This window comes from Amblyomma mixtum, chromosome 7 (assembly GCF_055824585.1).
Source record: "Amblyomma mixtum isolate Tamu chromosome 7, ASM5582458v1, whole genome shotgun sequence".
Classification (NCBI taxonomy): domain Eukaryota; kingdom Metazoa; phylum Arthropoda; class Arachnida; order Ixodida; family Ixodidae; genus Amblyomma; species Amblyomma mixtum.
In genome coordinates this window covers 145,253,924-145,278,541 of record NC_143018.1, presented here as the reverse complement: position 1 = coordinate 145,278,541, position 24,618 = coordinate 145,253,924, and the positions used below count along the sequence as shown (strand labels likewise).

Sequence of the window (24,618 nt, the reverse complement as noted above, 5' to 3'; positions counted from 1 at the left end):
GAAGTTGAGGTCAACAGGAAATTGGCGCATCCATCATGACAATGCTCCTGCACGTTCCTCGCACTAAATTCACACTTTTTTCGCGAAAAACCAGACTGCTGTAGTTCAACAGACTGCTTACTCTCCTGATATGGCCTCCTGTGACTTCTGGCTGTTTCCCAAAATCAAGAGGCCATTGGAAGGTGCGCGATTTCAGACAAGAGAGGACATTATCGCTGAAACGACAGCTGAGCTAGACTCCATTCCGAAAGGGGCCTTTTCGGAATACTTCCACCAATGGCAGTACCACTGGGAGAAGTATGTGGAGTCCCAAGGAGACTACTTTGAAGGTGATTAGGTTTCCAACGCTCTAGTTATGCCAGTTTTTTTTTCTTCGGCAAAAGGTCGGATACTTTTCTAACAGACCTCGTATATGACTTTCTGAAGTGGCGGTGCTCGGTTTGTTGTGTGCGTCATACGGGCGATTGATGACGTGACCCTATTGTCATAGGTGGGATTTCTTGTACCATCTGCAAATACACACACGCACTAAGACGCACGCGCCGCCGGCTTTTATTATAATGTCGTTATAGTAATGCTTTCGTATTCAAATGCGGTGAAGTGTAGCCGAACCCTCCAAGGTAGGGTGACAAACTTCAACTAGTGCGATCTAGCCGGCTTTTGCTTGCAACCTACTGATTTGAACAGGCAGGAGAACAGGACCCGGTGCTTTTATTCAGAAAAATTACAGGGCATGTGCAGGAAAATAATCGTGGATAACGTGAACAATTTTACTTTCTGGTAATTGCTTTAGGCTTTAAATCCACTTTGCACGTTTCCCTTACAGTTGTCTGCTGTGTTGCATGTGTCTTTTAAGGTTCTCTAGAAATTTCAGGTTTATTTTTTCAAATTCAGGTTAGTTCACTTGTAGAACAGATTTTTTGTCGCAACAGCCTGTACGCATGACTTACAGGACTGCGCTGATTAGTGGTATAATCCTTTTATGTGCCAATCAATTCTGTAGCAGAACCAATACTGTAGTAAAATGTGCTAACTATACCGGACACAACGAGTGCCTTCTGATTTTTTCAGTCGGTACCTTTAGGAGCCAAAATTACTTGCTGGGTTAGTAGCCGACGCAAGCAAACGCAAGAAAGTGTTTGTGCATGTGATCTCTTCTGCTTGTTCGTCATGGCACGAATTCTATCTGTAGCCCGTAATGAAGTCTTGAGAGGCTATATGTGCAGTGCTGGGGATTTTCGAGAGGCCATACAAAACCGCGCCAATCGATGAAAGCTAGGCAATCGACGGCGGTGTGATTAGCAGCGCCGCCACTAATCATCATGGCCAGCTGGGGCTTCCTTCTTCTGCAGGTAGCTGTCCCTGAGCTGGCGGCGATGCGGCTTCCCGGTCTCGGTCTGCGGTATGTTGTCCACAAACTCGACGCCGCCGTGGAGCTGCTTGTGGGGAGCCACAAGGTCTGCAGAGTAAAAAGATTGACCAAATGCCATCTGATCAAGCATTGCAATCGAAAAGGTGAAATGAAGTAGCGGACCAAATTATGAAAATTTAATTGGCGTTGCGGAGCCCATACAGTTTTTTTTAACAATTGTGAACAGTTGTGTGAGCTATGAAGCGCCAATTCCGTCTTTGTCGACTTGGTCACAATGTGAGGAAAGTCTAGAAGAGTTCGACGAAATAACGTCTGGTCAGCTATCGTAACGGAAACGATGAAATGCAGTTGGGGACTAACTGATCGCATTTGGGAACACAGCTGAGAACGTAATTGAACGCATTGAACGCATCCGTGCACACACAAAAATGCGCACACAATTGCGTGCGCACAGTTGTGAACAAGGAACATTATGGTCGCCGAAACGCACATTTTGTATCTTCAACTTGGTCAGGCACTGCATTTCACCGTTTTGAAGACGTGTAAAATTGTTAGTCTGTGAGTGCAATAAACCCCAGCTTGGCGCCGTGAAATACGTGTTGCAAATTTGCGCCCCGCAGGTGGCCGTCCACACCGTAAAGCCTGCGCGCTGTCTACGCGCTGCGGCTTGTCTTAATTTTGCCGAATTAAGTTGCCATGTATCTATGGCTGCACTAAACGAAGAGTTCCGAAGAGTTCCCAGAAGAGTTCCCAGTCAGATCTTATTCGTGGTCTAAACCGCATCTTGCTTTTGAAAGACGGAAAGGTACATAACTGCTCACTTTGTCGGTGGATACCACAACTGAGGAATGAGAAAAAAAGGCAAATGCACGCTAGCCAGCAAGCAGTGCTTAAAAGCTTGGTTTGATTGAAGTGGATGAGGGGGCTCTAGTGGTTGGAGCACACGTGGAGAGGCAGACAAATTGGAGAGACACTTAAGCTCCGCCTTAATGGTATGACGCGACAGCGTAGTTGGTCAATTCCCATATATGCAGAATGTCATTCTGTACTTTACATTCACAGGTCGCTGGGAGTACTTGAACCATTCAATGCTCAATGGTGCAACGGTTAAGCGATGCGCCATTGACCTGCAAAGGAAGGTGCTCACAGCGGAGCGCCTTCTGGGGGCCAAGTTTCAACAATTTAGCTGCCACCCGAAGCGGTGGAGAGTTTACTCTCTATTCGGTGGGCAGGATGTGAGGACGCCGCAAAATGATGTGACCTAGGTGGCCCACCTGTCTGTGTAGTGCCCATGTTTTCTCGCTCACAGGGCCATCGCCGACAACGCCGACACCCTGTTTTCTGAAAAATGAGGCCTTTAACGCTGTAGCCTTAATAAATAGGGCCAGCGAGAAAGCGGCTGGCGGCCAGTTCGTTTATACAGTGATGTTTATACTTCGTGTTATAGGAAGGGAAGAAATAGTTTGGTTTGGTTTATTCGGTTTCACGTCACAAAACGACTCAGGCTATGAGAGACGCCGTAGTGAAGGGCCCTAGATAATTTCGACCACCTGGGGTTCTTTAACGTGCACTGACATCGCACAGAGCACGGGCCCCTAGAATTTCGCCTCCATCGAAATTCAACCGCCGCGACCGGGATCGAACCCGCACCTTTCGGGTCAGCAGCTGAGTGCCATAACCACTGAGCCACCCCGGCGGCCTGAAGGGAAGAAATCATTTCTAAAGGTCGTTGTTTGCTGACTTTGTGTTACTGACTTTATGTCGCCGGGAAGAGGCACTGAAGAAGCGTGCTTAACTACTTGCTGACACCGATGACGAGCGAGAAGCTCGACTAGAGAATAACGCAAGTATGCCCGTGAAAGGTGACAGGAGAAATTGATAGCGGACGCTGCCGCAGCTTCGACCTGATTGTCAACGACAGCATCGGCTGCCGGTGAAACCGAGTCGATGAACACTGTGTCTAACAACCGGTTGACCGACCATAGGATGTGCTTGGCTGCATGTTCGTCTGCTAAAAACAAGTTCCATCGAGATTTCAAGTTAAAGAACCCCAGGCGGTCAAAATTTCCGGAGCCCTCAACTACGGCGTTCCTGATAGCCTGAGTCGGTTTGCGACGTTAAGCCTCCATAAATCGTAAACCACAAACAAGCAACCCCAGCATAGGACGGGCGCTGTGTTTTTCGTGTTCCTTCTGTCCTCGTTCCGTAGCGCTGTTGTGAATCTGTTTATTAAGTATGAACCAACTAGCCCACACCAGAATCCCCCCAGCAAAAACCAAGACACGCCAATGGATTTGCAATAAATTATTTACTAAGCCAAAGCATCCGTGACCATGCTCAACAGAGCTAGCGCTCGTGCCACTGTGTTTAACCAGCGCTAAACCTCCGCATATTTTCGCTCTCCTATTCAGTCCTTCATACTCGGTATGTGCGCGCGTTAGAGCGGCCCATGGCGCGGGCGTCTAGAGCAAGGCAGTCAGCCGCGCTTGTTCGGGCATGTTTGCGCGCAGGGGGGTAAAAACTGGTAGCTACTTTTTAGGAAATTACTCACGGCACTCTAGGATTTCGCAGCAGTGTCAAGTGGGGTACTCACTCTGTCATTTTTAATTTTATGATTCTGAGTTTATTTTTTACTCCGTGCTGCGGCGTGGACTGGCGAGAGGTGTTCCGCACTTGATCTCACCCCCACTGCTCCCCGTGCATGCTTCGTGTTGCTATAGCAGCGGAAACGCTATAGGCTTTCCGTTGCTAAATAGGCAAGCCGACAACTGCTATAGAGCAGCTCTCAGCTTGCCTGTCACGGGAGTTTTCGGCGGCCGAGGTATTGGGTAAGTAGTGTTTGTCGTTGTTGTAAACTTGACTTTCAAGGTAATCGCTGCAATCTAGTAACTCCCATTACTAATTATTATATGGACGATGATGGGCAATAAAGCCGTATGTGATGATGACATGCGTGTCAGTGTCTACGAAAGGGTGCGCCAAGGGACCCCGAAGCGATCCTAGGGACACTTGAACGCTCTTGCGTCGTACTCTTAGGGAGAACTTGTGTCCCCCAAGTTTTTTGGCATAAAGGCGAATGTGTGTGATAGAATCAGCAAATGAATGAAGTTTGAAAATCAATAAGAACGCACGGCTGTTCCTGGCCATAGACTGTAAACAAAACCAACTGCACTTACGGCTTTCTCAAAACCAACTTTTTAGCAACAGAAAAACTACAGAAGCGATCATTCAATCTGATGCGACAAATAGTGTTTGCGGTATTCATTGTACATTCAGCTTATGCATCCGTGCCGTCCCATTGCGCCGTTGAATTTTGATTTCGCCGTCGCTTTTTAATTCCGGTGCTAAGTGGTCTTCTGGTGGGCGGAGGCTCACAAAAGATGCATTTTTTGGTGCTGGGTGCCCGGATATGCAACCACCTGAGGAGGGTGCGTGCGTGTGCGTGCGCGCGCACACGCGCACACGCACACGCACACGCACACACACACACACACACAAGCACGGACGCACGCACGCACGCACGCGCACACGCGCGCACGCACGCGCGCGCACACGCACGCACACACGCGCGCCCGCACGCACACACACACACACGCACGCACGCACACACGCGCGCACACACGCGCGCACACACGCGCGCACACACGCGCACACACACGCACGCACGCACGCACACACACACACACACACACACACGCGCACGCACACGGTGATATTTTGCAGAACAATGATTATAGCTTTGACGCAGTAAGCTAAGCACGAACAATTAAGTCTAAACCAGTCCCATCGGCGTCGTTCTATCTGCTACTGACCTTGCGAGGACATTGTTCATGCAATAGAACCTGTTTAGCAGGCGACGGCTCCATCGACTCTACGTGGAAGACCAAGGGGGCAGTTAATCCATATTGATCTAGCGACGATGGTCGGTTTGACAGCAAAGCCTAGTGGCTTCGATTTGCGCCTTAAAAAAACGGCTGTGTTTCACCGACTCCGGCGCTTCTTGTCACGCTCACGAGATTCGGCTGCTGAGTGCGGCTATTCCGAATGCCCCGCGTCTATCGTGGCGAAGGAGCCGCATGGTCAGTTCACATTTCCTTCTGTTGAATTGCAGCTTTGCTTATCTATTAACACCCAGAAACAATTATTTGTGCCTACGTGAGGCCCCAACTTTTCCATTATTGTACCTGAAAGAGGTGGCAGTAATTTAAAACCAGCGCTTACACGGGCCCCGAGACAGCGGCATGAAGTTTCACGCGTCTATAACGGAGCTGGCGGCGCTGACAGTATACTACGTACAGGCAGCTCTACGCGCGCACACGCTGTATGACCTGCACTTTACTGTGATTTCTCTAGTGACACGGATATCGCTATGCTATTATTTTTTTTGTCATCTACCTGCACTTCCAAGGGGAATTTCCTGTAACATAAGGAGGCAAATCCGCGTTAGCAGGTCGAGACTACAGCCCTCTCTGCTTAATGGTTTCATGCAAAGAATTCAGCAAGTTTTCTGTGTGGGCGAGAGAACTTGGTCCTATTGCGTTACGCTTTTCATGTTCCAAAATGAACCGAAACGCCCAAGTGATACGAATATTATATGACTGATTGGTTGGTTTATAAAGTCGGACGTCCCAAAAAGGCTATGAGGGATACCGCAGTGTACGGCTCCAGATAATTCCGACCACTTAGGCATCCTTAACGTACACCAACATCGCACAAACCACGGGCTATGGGTAAAACATCTCAAAAGCACGCAGATTTTAGCACGTTTTTCGTAACGTGTGTGCTCCGCATTCTCACTGTTTCATACGCGTCATCAAAATGGAACTAGTGCCTCCTCGCTTCCCGGAGAACAACTTGCCTTTGATGTAGGCGGCGATGGCCACCTTCTTGGCCCGCTCGTCTTCTGGAGTGGCGGGCCGCTGGTGGAGCACCACGAAGGCGATGGGTGCCTCGCCATAATCCGGGTGCGGCACCCCGGCCACCGCTGCCTGCGCGACGTCAGAGTGCTCCTGGAGCAGATCCTCCAACTCGGCGGGCGCCACCTGCTGGTCCATGCACTTGATGAGGTCCTTGATGCGGTCCAGCACGTACAGTTCGCCCCGTTCCGAGTAGTAGCCCGTGTCGCCTATGGGTGCAAACACATCAGTTATTGCATTGGCTTCGCTTTATCGCAGTCGAACATCGTCAAGAAATCTTCGCCGAGTCAAATTGAAGGGACGCTAAGGAAGACATTGAGGACAGTGCTAGAATCGAGTAGGTGTGAAGGAAGCCAGCAGTCATAGACACCATGCAAAGCAAAGGGGAATGTTTCTATCACTTGCTTTTATTTATAGTGCTGTTAAATGGGAGGATATTACAATAATATTGCCACGGACCTGGCTCGAGCTACCTGCGCGCTAAGCCGTGACGAGGACGAAGTGGTCGCGTTCGCGTGAGGCGCGCTCGAGCTGGCTCTGTTCTTTGCGATTAAAACCCTCGGCCGTTCTGCGGTCCCCCTCTACGTCTACGACTGTCCTCCGTCTGGCCTGTGACATCTGGTGGAGGTGCGGGGTATTCTTGGCTGATGCTCCATCCTTCCTCGGAGAGCCGAAGCACAAGCCCGGTGCCTCTTGTGCGAACCCCCGTCCATCGTGTCAGCCGCAGGCTCCGCGGCTTGTCTCCAGAATTCGGACTCCGGCCTCAAGAGAGCGCACCCATGGCTACGACCACGGCAGCAAGGTCAGACAGCGCCCCGTTCACACCTGCTTCTTTTGTGAGCCTGCAAAATCCCCGGATCCCGAAGCCCTTTCACGGCGGATACTCGGAGGACGCCCAAGACTGGCTTGATCAGTTCGAGCGCGTTGCGCGTTTCAACGGCTGGGACGACAGTGCTAAGATCCGGAACGTCTACTTCAGCTTAGAAGACGCCGCTCGGATCTGGTACGAAAACCGCGAGACGAGTCTAACGACGTGGCAGGACTTTCGTCGCCAGCTGTTGGAGACTTACACCAGCAGCGATTGCCGTGAACGGGCCGAGCGTGAATTGACCGCTCGCATTCAGCTACCAAATGAGAACGTAGCGATGTACGTGGAGGAAGTGACGCGCCTCTGCAACCGAGCGGACCCGACCATGACGGAAGACAAAAAGCTCAGACACCTGATGAGAGGCGTGAAAGAGCAATTGTTCTGCGGTCTTGTGCGAAGCCCGCCCAGAACAGTCGCCGAGTTCCTCTCCGAGGCTGTGCTCATGGAGAGGGCGCTCCAGCAACGGTACAATTTCTACGACCGGCAGCTAAACCCTATCTCGGCTCTACACCCCCTGGATGCTGCATCGGCGGCCAATACAAGCTCCCTTCGGGACATCGTGCGTTCTGTGGTCCGTGAGGAGCTGCAGAAACTTCAGGGGATTTTTCCTGTGGACTCTCTGACTAGCGCCATTCGGGAGGAAGTTCAGCAGGCGCTCAGACCACCCGTCGCTCCAGTAGAGCCGCCACCACAGCCAGCTGCTTGGCCGCCAGCGACGTATGCGGACGTGCTGCGCCGTCCTGCGCCGGTTCCCTGCGCGCCACCGTATGCCCCTTCGGTAGTCGCAGTACACGCCGAGAAGCCGGTTACCTACTGGCAAGCTCGAGGACAGGCGCCGAGAAAGACCGATATTTGGCGTGCGCCAGACCGACGTCCCCTGTGTTACCATTGTGGCGAGGCCGGTCACGTCTTCCGGCGGTGTCCATATCGGCCTCTGGGATTCCGAGGCTTGTCTGCAGGTAGTCCCCGTCCATGGCATTAGTCCCCCGGACTAATGCCACGGGCATGAGGAAACAGATGGATAGCTGTTGCCACCGATTACCTGACGCGTTACGCCGAAACGCAGGCTCTCCCTCAAGGCACAGCGTTCGAAGTTGCGCACTTCTTTATGCGTGCAATAGTGCTTCGACACGGCGCTCCGTCCGTCGTCATCACAGACCGAGGGAAGGCATTCACAGCTCAGCTTGTCCACGACATCTTTGAGCTGAGTCACACCAGCCATCGAACAACGACAGCATACCATCCCCAAACAAATGGGCTCACAGAACGCCTGAATAAAACACTGGCCGACATGATTTCCATGTACGTGGATGTGGAACACAGAACCTGGGACCAAATACTCCCGTACATCACATTTGCGTACAACACTGCGACTCAAGAAACAACCCGCTTTACACCATTCCGTCTAGTCTACGGCAGAGAAGTGCGGATGATGCTGGACGCCATGCTCCCGTGCGTGGATGATGACTTGACACCAGATGTGGACTCCTTTGTCGAACAAGCCGAGCAAGCTCGCCAGCTTGCTCGTTTGCACATAACAGCTCAACAAGACACGGACTCCAGACGTTACAACCGGCGCCACAGGGAGGTTACCTACAACATCGGTGACCGTGTGTGGGTGTGGACCCCTGTCCGCCAAAAGGGATTGTCCGAAAAACTGCTGCACCGATATTTCGGACCTTATGAGGTGCTCCGTCGTGTTGGAAACGTGGATTATGAGGTTGTTCCACGTGGAACTGTGTCTACCGGTCGCCGGCAACCCCGGACTGACATTGTGCATGTAATGCGACTTAAGCCATACTTCTCCCGTGAGAGCGATGACGCTCCACTTTAAACTGTGTTCGGGTTCTGCGTTTTAATTTATTTCTTTTTGTTCTTTTTTTAACATTGCCTTCCTGCTTTTCCTGTTCGTTTTCTGCTTTGTACATACCCTCGCATCGGGACGATGCTCTCCTTTTCCGGGGGACTAATGCCACGGACCTGGCTCGAGCTACCTGCGCGCTAAGCCGTGACGAGGACGAAGTGGTCGCGTTCGCGTGAGGCGCGCTCGAGCTGGCTCTGTTCTTTGTGATTAAAACCCTCGGCCGTTCTGCGGTCCCCCTCTACGTCTACGACTGTCCTCCGTCTGGCCTGTGACAATATATTATCTTTCGTCGGTAAAATTACACTATTTATTTTTCCTTTAATCAACAGCATAAAATAAGTAAATAAAAGATAGAAGCATTTTCTCCTGCTTACTTTGGTTGCGATGACAGTTGCCTTCCTATATATGTATGTCTTATGAGCCCCCCAAGTTCCTGCTTTTGTACGCTCAATATATTAACCAAGGCCTTGGCTCTGGCAGCCTTGATTCTGTGAACAGCATGTGGGGGTTCTCGCACAGTTCGTGCCCTCACCGTTCTATCTGTTTAAACGGAACACTAGTGGTAGTACAGGACCTACGTCCGCCGCTCTTTTACGTGGGTGGCGCTGGTGAACGCCCTCAAGGCTAGCCAACAAGCAACAAAAACATCCCCGAAAGGAGACGATCGGACGGCCGCCGCCGTTGCTCAGTTCGTGGAGCACCATACGCGAAATTCTGAGGTAGTAGGTTATGATCCCACCAGCTGCACATGCTTGTTTTTTCTTCTGCGCTTAATCAATTAACTTTTATCCATAAAATGAGTACTTTTCCCAACGTTGAAAACCGTAAAAGTAATAATTATAAATGCATTCCCCTTTGCTTTCCAGTAGTTTTCAATGACTGTTGGATTCTTTCATAAGTGTGTCTTATTGAGCCCTCATTTTCTTACCCTTCCCCGCTCAAGAGCTAAGCAGAGTGGGCCAGGCAGCAAACCTCAGTTCCTGACATGCTAGAAGAAACCAAGAAGTAGATATGGGCATGGACAAGGCATGTAACGCGCGAGAAGCCAACCTGTCGTTCCTCATGCTAACAAAGTGCAATCCAAGGAAAGACAAGCCTAGCAGGGGGCTGCATAGTCAGCCGCGCGGCGTAGTCTGCCGGATAAGGGGGCCACACCTAGCGCTAGATCGGGTCAAACTGGAGTTCAATGCAAGGGCCGTTTTTTGAGCAGTAGACACAGCTTGATTTCGACGAAGATTCACAGAACTGGTCCAACATCATCCTGAACTGTTGACAAAGTCACTTTGAGAGCGCGTCTGACTGGCCGAAAGGTGGCTTTACAAGCCGGGACGAAGGTCATAAGTTAGCGTCCTTATGATCTGTCACTTTCTTTCTTTCTTTCTTTCTTTCTTTCTTTCTTTCTTTCTTTCTTTCTTTCTTTCTTTCTTTCTTTCTTTCTTTCTTTCTTTCTTTCTTTCTTTCTTTCTTTCTTTCTTTCTTTCTTTCTTTCTTCCTTTCTTTCTTTCTTTCTTCCTTTCTTCCTTTCTTTCTTTCTTTCTTTCTTTCTTTCTTTCTTTCTTTCTTCCTTTCTTTCTTTCTTTCTTTCTTTCTCTCTTTCCTTCTTTCTTTCTTTCTTTCTTTCTCTCTTTCTTTCTTTCTTTCTTTCTTTCTTCCTTTCTTTCTTTCTTTCTTTCTTTCTTTCCTTCCTTCTTTCTTTCTTCCTTTCTTCCTTTCTTTCTTTCTTTCTTTCTTTCTCTCTTTCTCTCTTTCTTTCTTTCTTTCTTTCTTCCTTCCTTTCTTTCTTTCTTTCTTTCTTTCTTTCCTTCCTTCTTTCTTTCTTCCTTTCTTCCTTTCTTTCTTTCTTCCTTGCTTCCTTTCTTTCTTTCTTTCCTTCCTTCCTTCTTTCTTTCTTCCTTTCTTCCTTTCTTTCTTTCTTTCTTTCTTCCTTTCTTTCCTTCTTTCTTTCTTTCCTTCTTTCCTTCTTTCTTTATTTCTTTCTTCCTTCCTTCCTTTCTTTCTTTCTTTCCTTCTTTCTCTCTTTCTTTCTTTCTTTCTTTCCTTCTTTCTTTCTTTCTTTCTTTCTTTCTTCCCTTCATTCTTTCTTTCTTTCTTTCTCTCTCTCTCTTCCTTTCTTTCTTCCTTTCTCTCTTTCTTTCTTTCTTTCTTTCTTTCCTTCTTTCTTTCTTTCCTTCTTACATGAATTACATGAAGACACTGAAGGATCCTTAGCCAGAGGCTAGTTGTGGATCCCAAAATGAATACAAATAAGTCTACTGACGATTCAGGGGGAAAGAAGAAAAAAACATACACATTTGTCGGTGTAGAATGAAACAATTGCAATGCAAAATACAATACAAAATACAATACAAAATACAATACAAAATACAATACAAAATACAATACAAAATACAATACAAAATACAATACAAAATACAGACTGAAACACTATCGTATGACATTCATATAACCAACTAAAAAATAAATGTCATTCTACATTCATATTGCCACGTTCAATAGATTAGTGGTATAATGCCACGCCACAGACGCATATAGTGTCGCTTCACTGAGACGCTTCTGTTTGAAGGAAAAAAATTTTCAGTGCTCTAAATATATTAGGTGAAGATATGACTGAGCATGGAATAGCATTCCAAATATTGACACCAGAAAAACGGAGACATCGATGACGATAATGATTGTAAGATATTGGAAGCAAGAACTTTCCATGAGCGGCTGAGCGAGAAATGGACGGTGGAGCCTTGTACTCTTCACATCCGGTTTATTTTCTCGTTACGCACACGTGCTCAGCGGTGATAACGGTATAGGAGGTTGGTGGAACTACCTTATCTGTCAGCTAGCCAGCGACTTCATGATCAAGTAGACTAGATGCATTTCACGCCGGTGCAGAGAATCGTAGCAATGATCTGCAGTGGTGATTTTCGTTGCCTGCACGCAAAGGTGAGGCTGAAGAAGCGGGAAATCGCCTCCGACCTAACTCGATTCCTCGTGAAGCCCTGCTGCTAGAGGCTTCTAGTAAAGTGCCGGAATGCGCTACTCCGCACTTGCAAGGGGGAAGAAGACAAGCATTATTACACGCCTGCACAAAGGGGACAGGTGAAGGATTGACGTGCTAAAGCATCTGCATTGCGTGCAAGAAGCATGTGGTTTCATTCTTGGTGCCACCGCTGTTCTCCGCCGGATAAAGACCGAAAATCGCAGTGTTTACGAAATCGTGTAACCATGTAGACCAGCTTTGTGAGCTATCCATACGACCAGAGACGACATCGCACTGTCACTTAGTGGTGAAGGCAATTCGCCAGTCAGGAAAGCACCGAACGTCTTCCAAAATGGACTCTGTGATCAGCTAACTTGCGCCCACAAAGAAATGCACAAATCGGCGCCCGCATTAGTACCATGCCTGCTTGGTGGTGGTCGATTTGTTCATTTCTTTCTGGGCGCAAGCTTCTGGTTGCCTTTCTGACTCTGGAGTGCCGTCACCACCACGTGACAATATGAGAGAGTGTGATGGCTCTGGTCGCAGGAAACAGACATCAAAGACAGGTCTGGTTATATAATTTCACTTCATTTCATTTCATTTATTTTATCCTTGAGGGCCTGAGGGCATTACATAAGGAGCGGTTACAGTTGGGGTAAATACAAACATGATGAAGGCAGGCAGAATTAGCACAAACACTACAAATTATAAAAGACAAGAAAAATAAATAAATAAAGAGCATCAAGGTATTCGTGGGATGATGCCGAAAAAAGCAAGAAATGCACGTGCGGCGGCAAGCAAAGTTGAAAGCCAATGAATGATTGATGAGAACTTACTGATGAAATGCTTACACATCGTGGAAATGACTGGCGAGTTTTGTGCGAAATGATTCGCGATCGTCGCATAAAACTACGTCGCTAGGTTGGGCATTCCGAGAGTAATCGCGTCGGGGAAAAATGAACTGTTCATAGCTGAAGTGCGGCTCCTGATACCTCCTATGGGGGGCTATGGCTTAGGCGACTGGACGTTCTGAGTGGTGGTTGCAGCAAAGGGTGTCTGGAAGCAGGGTGGCAAAAGAAGCTGTGCAGTAGGCAAAGACGGGAGATGGTGCGGCGCGACTTTAGAGTGGGCAGGGAGAAAGAGCGTTTAAGTGCAGTGATACTGATTTTTTTGGAGTATTCAGAAGTGATGAAGCAGGTTGCACGATTTTGGACGGCTTCGAGCTCGGCGGTGAGGTAGGCTTGAGATGGGTGCCAGATCGATGATGCAAATTCTAGTTTGGGACAGATGAAAGTTGGATAAGCCAGTTTTCTCACTTCAGAGGATGCTGATTTGAGGTTTCGCCGTAAATAACCTACATAACACGTGAGGCATCCGAGCATATTGTTTCGACGTGATTGACCCCAGATAACGAAGATGAAAGATGTGGTTCAAGATACTTGTAGGATCATCTTTTGGCAACCGGGGTAGCGTTGATGGTGTATGAATGCTGAATTACCGTTCGTTTGCAGGAGAACAACAAGAGTTGGCATTTGTCCAGGTTCAAAGGCATGAGCCAGGTGTCACACCATGTGGCTATTGTATCAATTTCTTTTTGTAGTAGGTGGCTATAACTGAGATGGCGAATGGGATTGTAGATGACAGAGTCGTCCGCAAACAGTCTTAGTTTAGTTTCTATATTAGCTGGGAGATCACTGATGTAAATGAGGAAGAGTAGCGGGGATAAGCCGGCGCCCTGGGGGACACCTGAAGTAACATCAGCAAGGGATGAGCGGTAGCCATTGCTTGATGTGAATTGTCTGCGTCCAAGAAGAAACTGATTGATCCAGGTTATATTATCAGGGATACCTAGACAGGAAAGTTTTCCGAGCAAATTTGAGTGCGGAACACGGTTGAAGGCCTTGGAGAAATCTAAAAATATGGCGCCAATTTGAAAGTTTTCGTCCATAAAGTGAAGGATGTCATGAGTGAATGCAGCCAATTGAGTTTCGCAGGAGTAGTGTTTTCGAAAACCATGTTGATGGGGATAAAAGAAGTTTATGGAATCAAGGTCGCTCATTCGGCTGGATGATATAACATGCTAAAGTAATTTGGAAGGAATGCTGGCTAAAAAAATAGGGCGATAGTTGGGAGGATTTGTGCGGTCACCTTTTTAGAACATCGGTACAATTTCTGCTATTTTCCAGTCGTCAGGAACGTTTCCGGATTCTAATAATTGGGCAAATATTAATGCAGTATCTGGCATGATACTACACAGGTGTTTTTTAGGAGTTTGCTGTTGATCTGGTCGTAACCAGCCAATGAAGAAGTCTTGAGTGAACTAATTAGATCAGCTATGCCTGCCGGGGTGACTGTAATTTTGGGCATGGTTGCTGTTGAGATGGCTGGAAAAGGATTTGGACTGCCAGCTGCTGGAGAGAACACTGAACAGAAATTTTCATTTATGATTGTCGCTCTCTTATCACTGTCTGTTGGTTCACGGTTAACCTCCAGAAGCTCAATTCTATTGGATCGTATCTTAGGGGAGAGAATGCGCCAGAATTTATTGCGGTTTGTTAGGAGGATTGAGTGTAAATCGAAGGAAAAGACTTCTCCTTGGTGGAGGTCAATTTTTCGTTATATTCTTTTGCGCATCGTTCCCACGCTACGGGATGGTTATGCAAGTTAGCTGTTCGATAAAGTCGTTCTTTCCTATTAAGAAGTCTTTTAAGTTGTCTATTGAACCATTCATTGTTAGAATCGGACTTTACAATGAAGGACGGAATGTGCATGTTTTTCAGGGTTAGCATAGTGGTCTTAAAAAGTTCCCAGTTGGCACTGACCGAGCGAGAATGATTAAAATTCTGAAAAGAGCTGTAGAATTCTGATAGCGCATGGTTGATGACGTCAAAATTAGCCTTTTTTAGTCGGTTATTACCTCTTGCATTGGGGATCGTTTTTTAATGGGCAATGAGAGGCAGATGTGAAGTAAGTTATGGTCGCTAATGCCAGGTAACGTGGTTACACCTTTTACGCCGTTGGGGGAAGTCGTAAGGAGTAGGTCGAGAATGTTGTTTCCTCTTGTTGGGTTTGTAATGACTTATCGTAGGTTAAAGTCAAGTGTTAGGTCGAGGAAATGTTTTGCGTCGGTGGAAGGTGATCCATTAAGCACTGAGAGTAGGGGCCAGCTAATGTTCGGGAAGTTAAAATCGCCAAATAAATACATGAGCCAGAACAGCAGCTTGGGCTTTTTGGTGATCCATCTCCAGGTAACAGCGCAAAAACACAGACCGTACACATAGAATAAGAAGGCACCACGAGCGCTGACTTACAACAAGTTTATTTCGAGCTAAAGATTGCCTGATATGCTGCTTACACTCAGCACGTGACACAGATACGTGACTTCTGCCGCCCGTGTCTTCACTTCCCCCCAGAGTCACCGCGCGTACAACAGCTCCAGTTCTTTTGTTGTCAAAAGTACAGATGGCGTGCTTATACAGTCGTCTCCAAGCTTCATTATCTCGGCTGCCTCAATTATCTCGCGAACGAGCTGATCGGTGTGCTTTTCTATCACATTGCACTGTGCATACTCAGCCGAGGAGGTTTTTGGTAGGAAATCCCTTACATGAATTCCAATATGCCTGCGTGCTTGTTCGTCGTTAATTTTATGTTCTTTCAGCCTTTCGTTGGTGCATCTGCCTGTCTGGCCTGTGTACTTCTTCCCACATTTCACCGGAAGAGAATAAACAACGCCTTGCGCGCATTCCACGAAGCGGGTCTGGTGGTTTGTTGTGCACCCGCGCAGTTTTTCCTGCTCTTCGGCGTTCACGCGCCGGCAAAGGCTTTTTAGTTTTCTCGGGACTGTGAGCACGACATTAACACCAGCTCTTCGGCCAATCTTTTTGAGACGGTGGGAGATGTTGTGGATGTAAGGGAGGGCCACAATTTTTCGTTTGTCTTTAGGCCTCCTACAGCTAAAGACAAACGAAAAATGAGACGCCAGTTCCCGCCTCCACACCCCGACTTGAATCGAGCGCAAGCCACCTTGCTCCGCAGGTTGCAAACACACTCGATCCTTAGCCATTCTAGAATTTCACTCATCACAGACGGGGAATACGACCCCGTCTGCCAAAATTGTTACCAGGGAGAAATCGGCACCCAGGCGCACATCCTCTGGAGTTGCGCGGGAAATCCGCCCCCTCGAACCTTACTGCCAGCTCCCTCCGAAGAACGATGGAACCAACTCCTCAGAAGGCCAGACAAGAGCATCCAACTGGCACTCATTTCGTGGGCCCAGGAAGTCGCCCCCACCTGGGGGACACACCAAGCCCACCTGCCCTAAATCCCGCCAATCTATGGCAATACAGTTGTTTCTCTCTCTCTCTTCTTATTCTATGTGTCCTGTCAATTTTTTTGAGCTGTTATCTCGAGAAAATACATGAGGGACCTTGAAAAGTTATTTCTGATATTGGTTAAAGAGCAATACAGAGCGTGACAGAATGTTGAATCGCTATCCGGTGGACTGTAGCAAATGCCAAGAACAATTTTTCTTGCCTCGTCGTCCAAGCATGCTCACGTGAGTTCAAGAGTGTCGTCGCTATTAATGTGAGATGATGATAGGGCTTTCTTGATAGCTATGAGGACGCCGTCACCTTTTTTGTTTTTCCCGTCATGCCGGTATATAGTGTAGTTAAGGTTAGGGGAAAAATTCAGGGGGGCGCGATGTTGCTGCTTAGGTCAGTGATGTGTGGTTATGTTAAGCTTCGCCTCTAAGAGTGAAGCACGACAGCTTCTTGAAACGCTGCCAGGGAGTCCACTGAACGCCATCGCCCGTTCGGCTCTACGCCTTGCTCATCGGTAAATTTGTTTTTGTGGAAAGGAAATGTATCTGTCTCGCATATCTCGATGGACATCTGAACCTCGTCATAAGAGAAAAGAGGAAGATGAGAGTGAACGAAGACAACGCATTCACTAGACGTGCCTGTGTTCATTCCAGACAATCGAGCTGGCAGGGCGGAGTGGTTAGCGTGCTTGTCTCGCACTCCGGAGACACTGGTTCGATTCCCCAACTTGAACAATTTCCTACTCGGTTTCTTTATTTGTCTGGTCGGACTAGAAAGGTTAATTCGGGTAATTGGTTAATTAACTAAATAACTATATTCATTCCCAGTTACTTGGAGCATTACTATGCCATCCCTTGAATTGGTTGCATGGATACTAGGTAAAGTACAATTGGCTCAGTTTCAAATTCCCGCACTGTGACGCCACGACCATTTCGACCAGTTGAAATGCGTGACATTTTTGTCGACAACCACTGCTTACAACGATGAGGCATTAAAGGCTTCCGCCTTAAAATTTCCGAAGCTATGATATCTGCGTTCAGCCAAGTTTCAGTTAATAGCGCAGCATCGGCATCAACATCAGTAATGAAACTTTCAAGAGGATCACGTTTTGGGATTACGCTTCGGATGTTCGTGAACGCGACATTTAGATCAAGGCATGGCGGAGGGCGCCGGATGGTGACAGAACATGGCACCTGCTTTTTGGAGCGTCATGTTTTGCTTTCAGAAATGCTTGCGGATGAAGGACCTGCGTTCCATCGCGTGCTGGTTGCCGAGTTGGTGTTTTCTATCACGCTTTCAGGGGTCGGGTCGTAAATATAGCATTTATTGCGTACATAAAGATTGTCCTGCGTGCTTCTTCTTATTCTTGTCCCTGTCTCTTTATTGCGCTTTGCTAAGTTCAACATGTATTACCAACTCGCCCAACTTTCTGCATTGCTTGTAAAAAGCCTGTTTAAAGGCATATTTTCTTGGGCGAATGAAGTGAAGTAGTTTGGAACATACCTGCCGGCTTGGAAATTCAAAATCTTCTCTTATTGCGTACTTGGTCCCTTTAAGTTTCCGCCCACAGGACAGAATGCTCTGAAGATTAACATGGAGAAAATCGAGGATGCTCTAAAGAATGGAGGTAGCCTAAAAAGCAGTGAAGAGATAATTAGGCATAGGTAAGAACCCGATGTATGCGCTAAGAGAGAGAGGGCAATGCCATTAGTATTATCGATAAAATAGTTAAAGTTGCCGAAGAGTTCTGCATAAATCCATACAGTAGCGAATGTAATCAAAAAGTTACTGAGAGAGGCAGTGGAACACAGCAATGGGACATCCCGCCAGTAATGAAGGATAAAGTAAAGGAAGCCTTAGGAGCAATGCAGAAGGGGAAAGCAGCTGGTGAGGATCAGGTAACAGCAGATTTATTGAAGGGCAGAGGAGAGATTGTGCTCGAAAAACCAGCCACCCTGTATACGCAATGCCTTGAGACATCGAGCGTACCAGGAGCTTGGAAGATTGCTAGTGTTATTTTAATTGATAAGGAAGGAGACGCAACGTACTTGAAGAATTACAGACCGATCAAGTTACTGTCCATTGCCAACAAGGTATTTACTAAGGTAATCGCTAACAGAGTCAGGTCAACCTTAGACTTCAATCAACCAAATGATCAGGCAGGGTTTCGTAACGGATATTCAACAATAGACCATAATCACGCTATCAAACAGTTGATAGGGAAATGCGCAGAATATAACCAGCCCCTATATATAGCCTTTACTAGTTACGAGAAACCATTTGACTCAGTGGAAACCTGAGCTGTCATGCCGGTATTGCGGAATCAGGGTGCAGAATACTGTTATGTGATATTATTGTAAGATATTTATAATGATTGCATAGCTACCATAGTCCTCTATAAAGTAAGCAATAAAATTCCAATCAGAAAAGTTGTCAGACAGGGTGACACGATCTCGCCAATGTTATTCGCTGCCTGTTAACAGTTGGTATTCCGGGGCCTGAAATGGGAACAGTTTGGGATAAGGGTCAACGGAGAATACCTAAGTAATCTGCGATTCGCTGATGACACTGTGTTGCTAAGCCACTCAGGACAGGAACCAAGTAAACCAGCGAGGCGGTACATGTACCAGCCATCCCCAAACGAAATGAAACGCGTCTACGACCGGTGAGCTGGTCGCCCCATCCAGCTGGCATGTAACCGGGAAATAAACCATCCTAGTCAAGATGACGTTCGTCCTGGCTCTCTCTCCGTGCCGCAGCGCGATCCTACTTTACACTAAGGGGTACTTCAAATAAATTATAGTAGTTCAAGAACTTTTCCAATAAATCTTAGTTTGGTAAGTTACTTGGAGCTCTTCTAACGCAGCAAAATTGATTGGTTCCTTTCCATGTTGCCACTGAAAAAAACAGTCACACTGCTGTTTTTGTCGGCAAAGCTTTCTGCTGTGTGCCGGCAAACCAGGCCTAAAGTCTTGACGTTCATTTTGAAGCTGATTCTCGCTTGCCTCAAAATAAATTAACCAACTTAAAATTCTTATCGAAGCTGGCACCAGTGTACTTTTTGTATATGTCAAAGATAAAGGGGTTAATTTGGAAATAACTGCAATGAATCACTGCAATGAAATGTTATTACTTTTTGGTGAGCAGTAACTTTGACAACGTAATATACTTACAATTGCGCTATTTATAGGATGCTAATTATTTACTTATAGAAAAAAAATTCTTCCAGCTCTGGATTTTCTGCTGCTTTCTACCCCTCCATGGCCCCTGTACCACATCCTAGCTGTTAGTTCGTTGACTTCCCACAGCGTATCCGCCGTGCACCCAAATCGGCCACACTCGCCTGACTTGACGAAGCCGTCTGCGTCGAATACGGCAGCCGTGGCCTCGGGATTGTCCAGGTAGCCCTTGAAGCAGGTCGGTCCTTTGATGCAGATTTCGCCACACTCGCCGGGGCCCAGCTTCTCGCCGCTTTCCACGTCGACAACCTCCGGCACAAAAGAAAAAAAGAAACCTAAGACTCTTTTCTCGCACGGCTCGCATGCGGCTATGATCTTCTTTGTTACGAGAGTTGTGCTGCTTGGAATGACAGAGACAGGCTTAACGCAGACAAAGAGGAACGGTTAAGCGCAAATGTTAAGTGCGTCCCCGTCATTCTAAGCAGCGCAGCTCTCCTAAAAATGAGGATCCAACTATCCCTATCGCAAGCCCTACTCGTAGTCTCGACATAACCTTCCAGGCCTTTACTCCTGCTTACTCCAATGTGCGCTGTCCTCTCAAATCACGTATTTTTAAGCATTTTTTTCTATATATGAGCGGATGCAACACGCACTCGCACGCACGCACACTCGCACGCGCGCACACACGCGCGCGAGCACACACACGCGCGCGCACACACACGCACACTCACACGCGCGCACGCACACACAAACACACGCACACGCACACACGCACACACACACACACACGCACACACGCACGCACGCACGCACGCACGCGCACGCGCACACACACACACACACACACACACACACACACACACACACACACACACACACACACACACACACACACACACACGCACGCACGCACACGCACACGCACGCACACGCACGCACACGCACACGCACGCACACACACACACACACACACACACACACACACACACGCGCGCGCGCGTTAAACGCGCTTGTTAAACGCGGTAATGCAAGATGTTTAACTGTCGTACCTTCACGCTGACGTACGGCATTGGGATTCCGACCGTCTTAAAATCGTGGCACATTCCTCGGGTGTGGGAGATGGCGCAGCACACTTCGGTCAGGCCATATCCTGTGTGAACCGCAGAGAAAAAATCTTCATCAGCCTGATTACGCCCACTGCAGGACTAAGAGATGAAGCAGAGGGCCACTGCACTAGCAGGAGGCTGTTTCGGTCGCAGCCACAGGCAGTGACTGTATGACCCATGTCGTTCCCGAGCGACCAATCCGGACCAACCATTAATCTGCCGCCAGCCACGCTAGTCATTTTGCTCACAATCCGGTGGCCAGGTTGTCAGGACGCCACAATGTCACAAGACAAAATCCTTGCTCGGGGTTGTTACGACTGGAGTAGTGCCTTCGCACCCAGAGAGATGATTAAAAAAGCTGTAATCTCTGTTTTAGTGTTTCCATCTATTTTTACAGCAGTGGCTGTAGAGCCCCTTTCTTCGGCTTTGACGGCATTGTTCTGTCATCCGTAAGCTAACCGCTTTAAGAGGTGTGCCTCAGCACAGTGGACGTGTGCGCTGCCGCTGTAGAAAATATGACTTCTGCGGATACAGTTTGAACCGTTTCATCACAGCTTTTCAATGGCTTCCTGATCATGAAACTTGCGCGTAACGCTATGGGAGTGCTTGTGGACTGCCAGGAGTGATCACGCCGCGGCGCTAGGAGTCACGAGGGGCTTAAAGGTGCACGGAAGAGGAAACTGAACTGGTCTCTTTGCCACGGGAACTCGATCTACACGTTCCCAGCATTCGTAGAAACTACGATATATTGCCCTGTGCGGCCGATTTCTCTAATTAAAACGAATTAACATCCGGATTCCACTTTTTTTAATTCCCCGTATACGTTGTGAGGAGTCGACCAACGCATGGAGTGCCTTTGGTTTCGGTTTTATTTTTTTTTTTAGGTTTCTGTGACGCCTATTAAAGTCTACATAGCTATACGCCTATTCAGAGTCTACATAGCTGCAAATTTGGCCCACGGAAATAAAAATACCCGTGGACTCTTTGCCATCGCTGATCACTACGTATCACTCCGCCGACGGCAGAGCGGCAAGCCGCCACGGGAGTGGGTGAAAGGTTGGTCGACTCCTTCCACCGTTTGCGGGGAATTAAAAAAAAATGCGGGACCCGTACGTTAATCCGATTTAAATTAAGAAAATCGGCCGCACAGGACTACAATTTGAAGTTTGCAAGAACGCTCGGAACGTGTAGATCGTGTTCCAGCTGTAAAAATAGGAGTTCAGATTCCTCTTCAGTGCACCTTTAAGCGGCAGACGCCCCTTGCGGCGGCCAGTGGAAAAGTGATGTGACGCGGCGGAATCGTGACGAACTGACAAGGAATTTCTTCACTTTATTCTGCGTGCACTGTAAGAAATGTGTGTAAAATTACAGAAGTTTTATACGAAATTTCAGTTGTCCCACAGAAAATAACTCCTAAAGACCTAGGACAGAAACTTGTTCACGAATAAACAGACATTTTCTGTTCTTATCCCAGTTGCACACGAAGCATCAGAAACGTGGCCCTCCGCTTTAGAAAAAAATTGCTTCAAAAGTGCATGCAACTCATTACAATTCTCTTTATATATTTGTACACAAAAACAAAGAGCACAGGCAATTTTCCGCACTTATTAATATGTATTGTGTATTGTGGGGTTCTTTGTTTTGCTGTGGTCCTGGTGTCTCGAAGATGGCTGCATGGGACATCCATTTCTGCGTTGTTTTATCGATCAGACTGCTTGCTAAAGAAGGGATGCGGTGCCAATTCCTCCTATTTGCTATGGATAATGTGCTATACTTATTTTTATGAGTGGTTCGTAGCCCGGCGGTCCTGTTATTGCGTAGACAACGCGCGATTCTGCCCTGTTGAATTTGTCGCCGCCGGTCACACCAGCACTTAGTACATGCGTGCATACTGAGACATTGTTGTCGTCACCATTGCCAGATATTTCTTGCGGTAAGCATTCATGCACTGGATGAAGACGCTACTTAAAAAATTCAGGGGGCACTTTGATTCTCTAAAGTGCTGCAAGGCGAAAGCGTTTCCTGGCGCACTGTTAGTTTTTTGTTTATTGTTTTTATTTTTTTATTTTTATATTTCATTTTCTTTTTATGGTTCATTTTTGTTTCCTTTGTTCTCTTTTATTGTTTTTACTTTTGTTTTTATTTTATTATTTTTACTTTTAATTCCTTTTATTTTATTTATGAGAGCCATGCATTCACTAGATGCGCCTTTATTCACGCTCAAACCTTGAGCCATCGTGACGCAGTGGTAGCGTCTCCGCTTTAAACGCCAAAAGCCCTGGTTCGATTCCCAGCCTTGACGCTGTTTCTTTTTAGGTATAGACGCCGAAACGCGGACAAATCTGCCGATACGGCTGCTAACGACAGTACGAGGCATTACAGGCTTTCCTCTTAAAAGGCCCCAGCCTGTGTGAGGCTGCCGTCAGGCCGATCAGAGATTGTACGCCGTCTTGTCACGGAAACAGATGCGTGCATTATGGAAGTTAGCATAAAACTGCGTGACGCTGCTAGCCAACCGCGTGCCTTTGGCTGCTCTAAGGACGGAGGATGATGTCGTCACAGCCGCCTGTTGTCTACTGGAGAAAGCAGGGCGGCAGTACATCCTTAAGGCCTCGATCAAAGCGCACTGCTGTTTATGGAATGGTAGCAAATTATTGTAATTTTAGCGAACCCCGTCGTTCTTATGACAGGCGCGTGGGCGACCAGCAGTGCCGCGCTTTCACGTGTGTACTTTCAATATTCCCCACAGCGGACGTCTGCTGACGAGTGCACAACAATAGCGCTAACACTGAATCTGAGGTGCTGTAGTTAGCCAGATGGGCCTCAATAGTTAGTTGTTGCACGTAAATTTATAAACTTCGCTATTTGATATCTTTCCGGGTACCAGAGACAGCGTTTATAAGCGATTACATTGTTAGATTCATGCATTATTCGAAGAGCCGCCTACAATATAACTGTGACTTAGAGCCTTTGGACCACTTTCTGTTGTTGTTGTATGATTGTGTTTGTTATGGATATATTATCTGACCTAAATAGTGTAGATAAAATTAGTATGCTAATCTTAAGCCGTTCCTTCCATTCCAGCAGTCGATCAAGGTTAGGATTTTGGGCAACGGCACCAAGAACAGGCTCGCAGGACCTTCCACCAGGAGCTGCCGCTCTATAATCCCACTTCAGAGCTTCGTGCTTTCAAGCTCTCTGTCCCTTGGCCACCCTTGTCTTTGTCCTTGTGCTTTCCACGCTAGTTGCAATGTCGCAGTCACTAACGTGCTTTCAAAGTTCCCCGAGCTATTTTGTTCAAATGGACATAATTTTGCACAAACCGCCTGGCTTTCATCATGCACGTTTAATGAACGGGGTCAACAAAATGTAAGGCAGAAAAAGAAATTTAAGTCAGCCAAAAACAGAAAGTCTGGAAAAAAACAAAAACGAAAACAGAAAGTCTGGAAGAAACAAAATGAATGAAAACAGAAAACAGATTGTTCACAACCGTGTTAAAAAAGCGCAATGCACAAGACAGAAAACACAGCACCAAAGATTTTCTGGCTACGAAGCTGCGCGAAAATACCTGTATTTTCAAGAAAAGGTTTTTACAGTGCGCGCGAAATGATACGTAGGATCGCAACTACGAATGCCCACAAGTTCTGTGCGTTGCGTTGCCATTTCAGTTGGAGGCGAATGCATGGAAATCGTCGTCTTCGGCCTCGCCATATGGCTGCGGGGGCGGTGCGGAGCGCTGCAGTGGGCCACCCTAGGGCAGGAAGCGGTGGTTGCTTCCTTCTACTCTCCGAACGTCTGCGTCTGCAAAAAGTATTCTGACGTGAGTGATATCATTCGTGAGGTCCAGGCTTTCGTCTGTTCCAGCCCGAAAGCAGGTGGAACTCGCTGCTGCCGATGAGAATACAGGATTGACTCAAGCTGCCCTGACTGTCTAGGATCATAATCAGAGGCCCTGAGGTGTGCTTGTCGAAGTCGGAATTGACCTCTCGACCATCGACACGCCAGCAGCGAGAAGAACAC

General features: G+C 47.5%; 1 protein-coding gene across 1 annotated transcript in view; it reads right to left on the bottom strand.

Moving 5' to 3' along the window:
* Window positions 1–723: 723 nt before the first annotated feature.
* The window catches only part of LOC149337781 (putative 4-coumarate--CoA ligase 1), a 91,366-nt gene continuing 67,471 nt past the window's right edge, over window positions 724–24,618 (bottom strand). The window contains exons 8-11 of the mRNA XM_089554520.1: window positions 20,542–20,642; window positions 19,657–19,801; window positions 6,231–6,497; window positions 724–1,459 (exon numbers count right to left, since the gene is read on the bottom strand). Of these exons, the coding sequence (XP_089410646.1) occupies window positions 1,314–1,459; window positions 6,231–6,497; window positions 19,657–19,801; window positions 20,542–20,642 (659 nt within the window). The 3' untranslated portion in view covers window positions 724–1,313. The remainder of the gene's footprint in view (window positions 1,460–6,230; window positions 6,498–19,656; window positions 19,802–20,541; window positions 20,643–24,618) is intronic.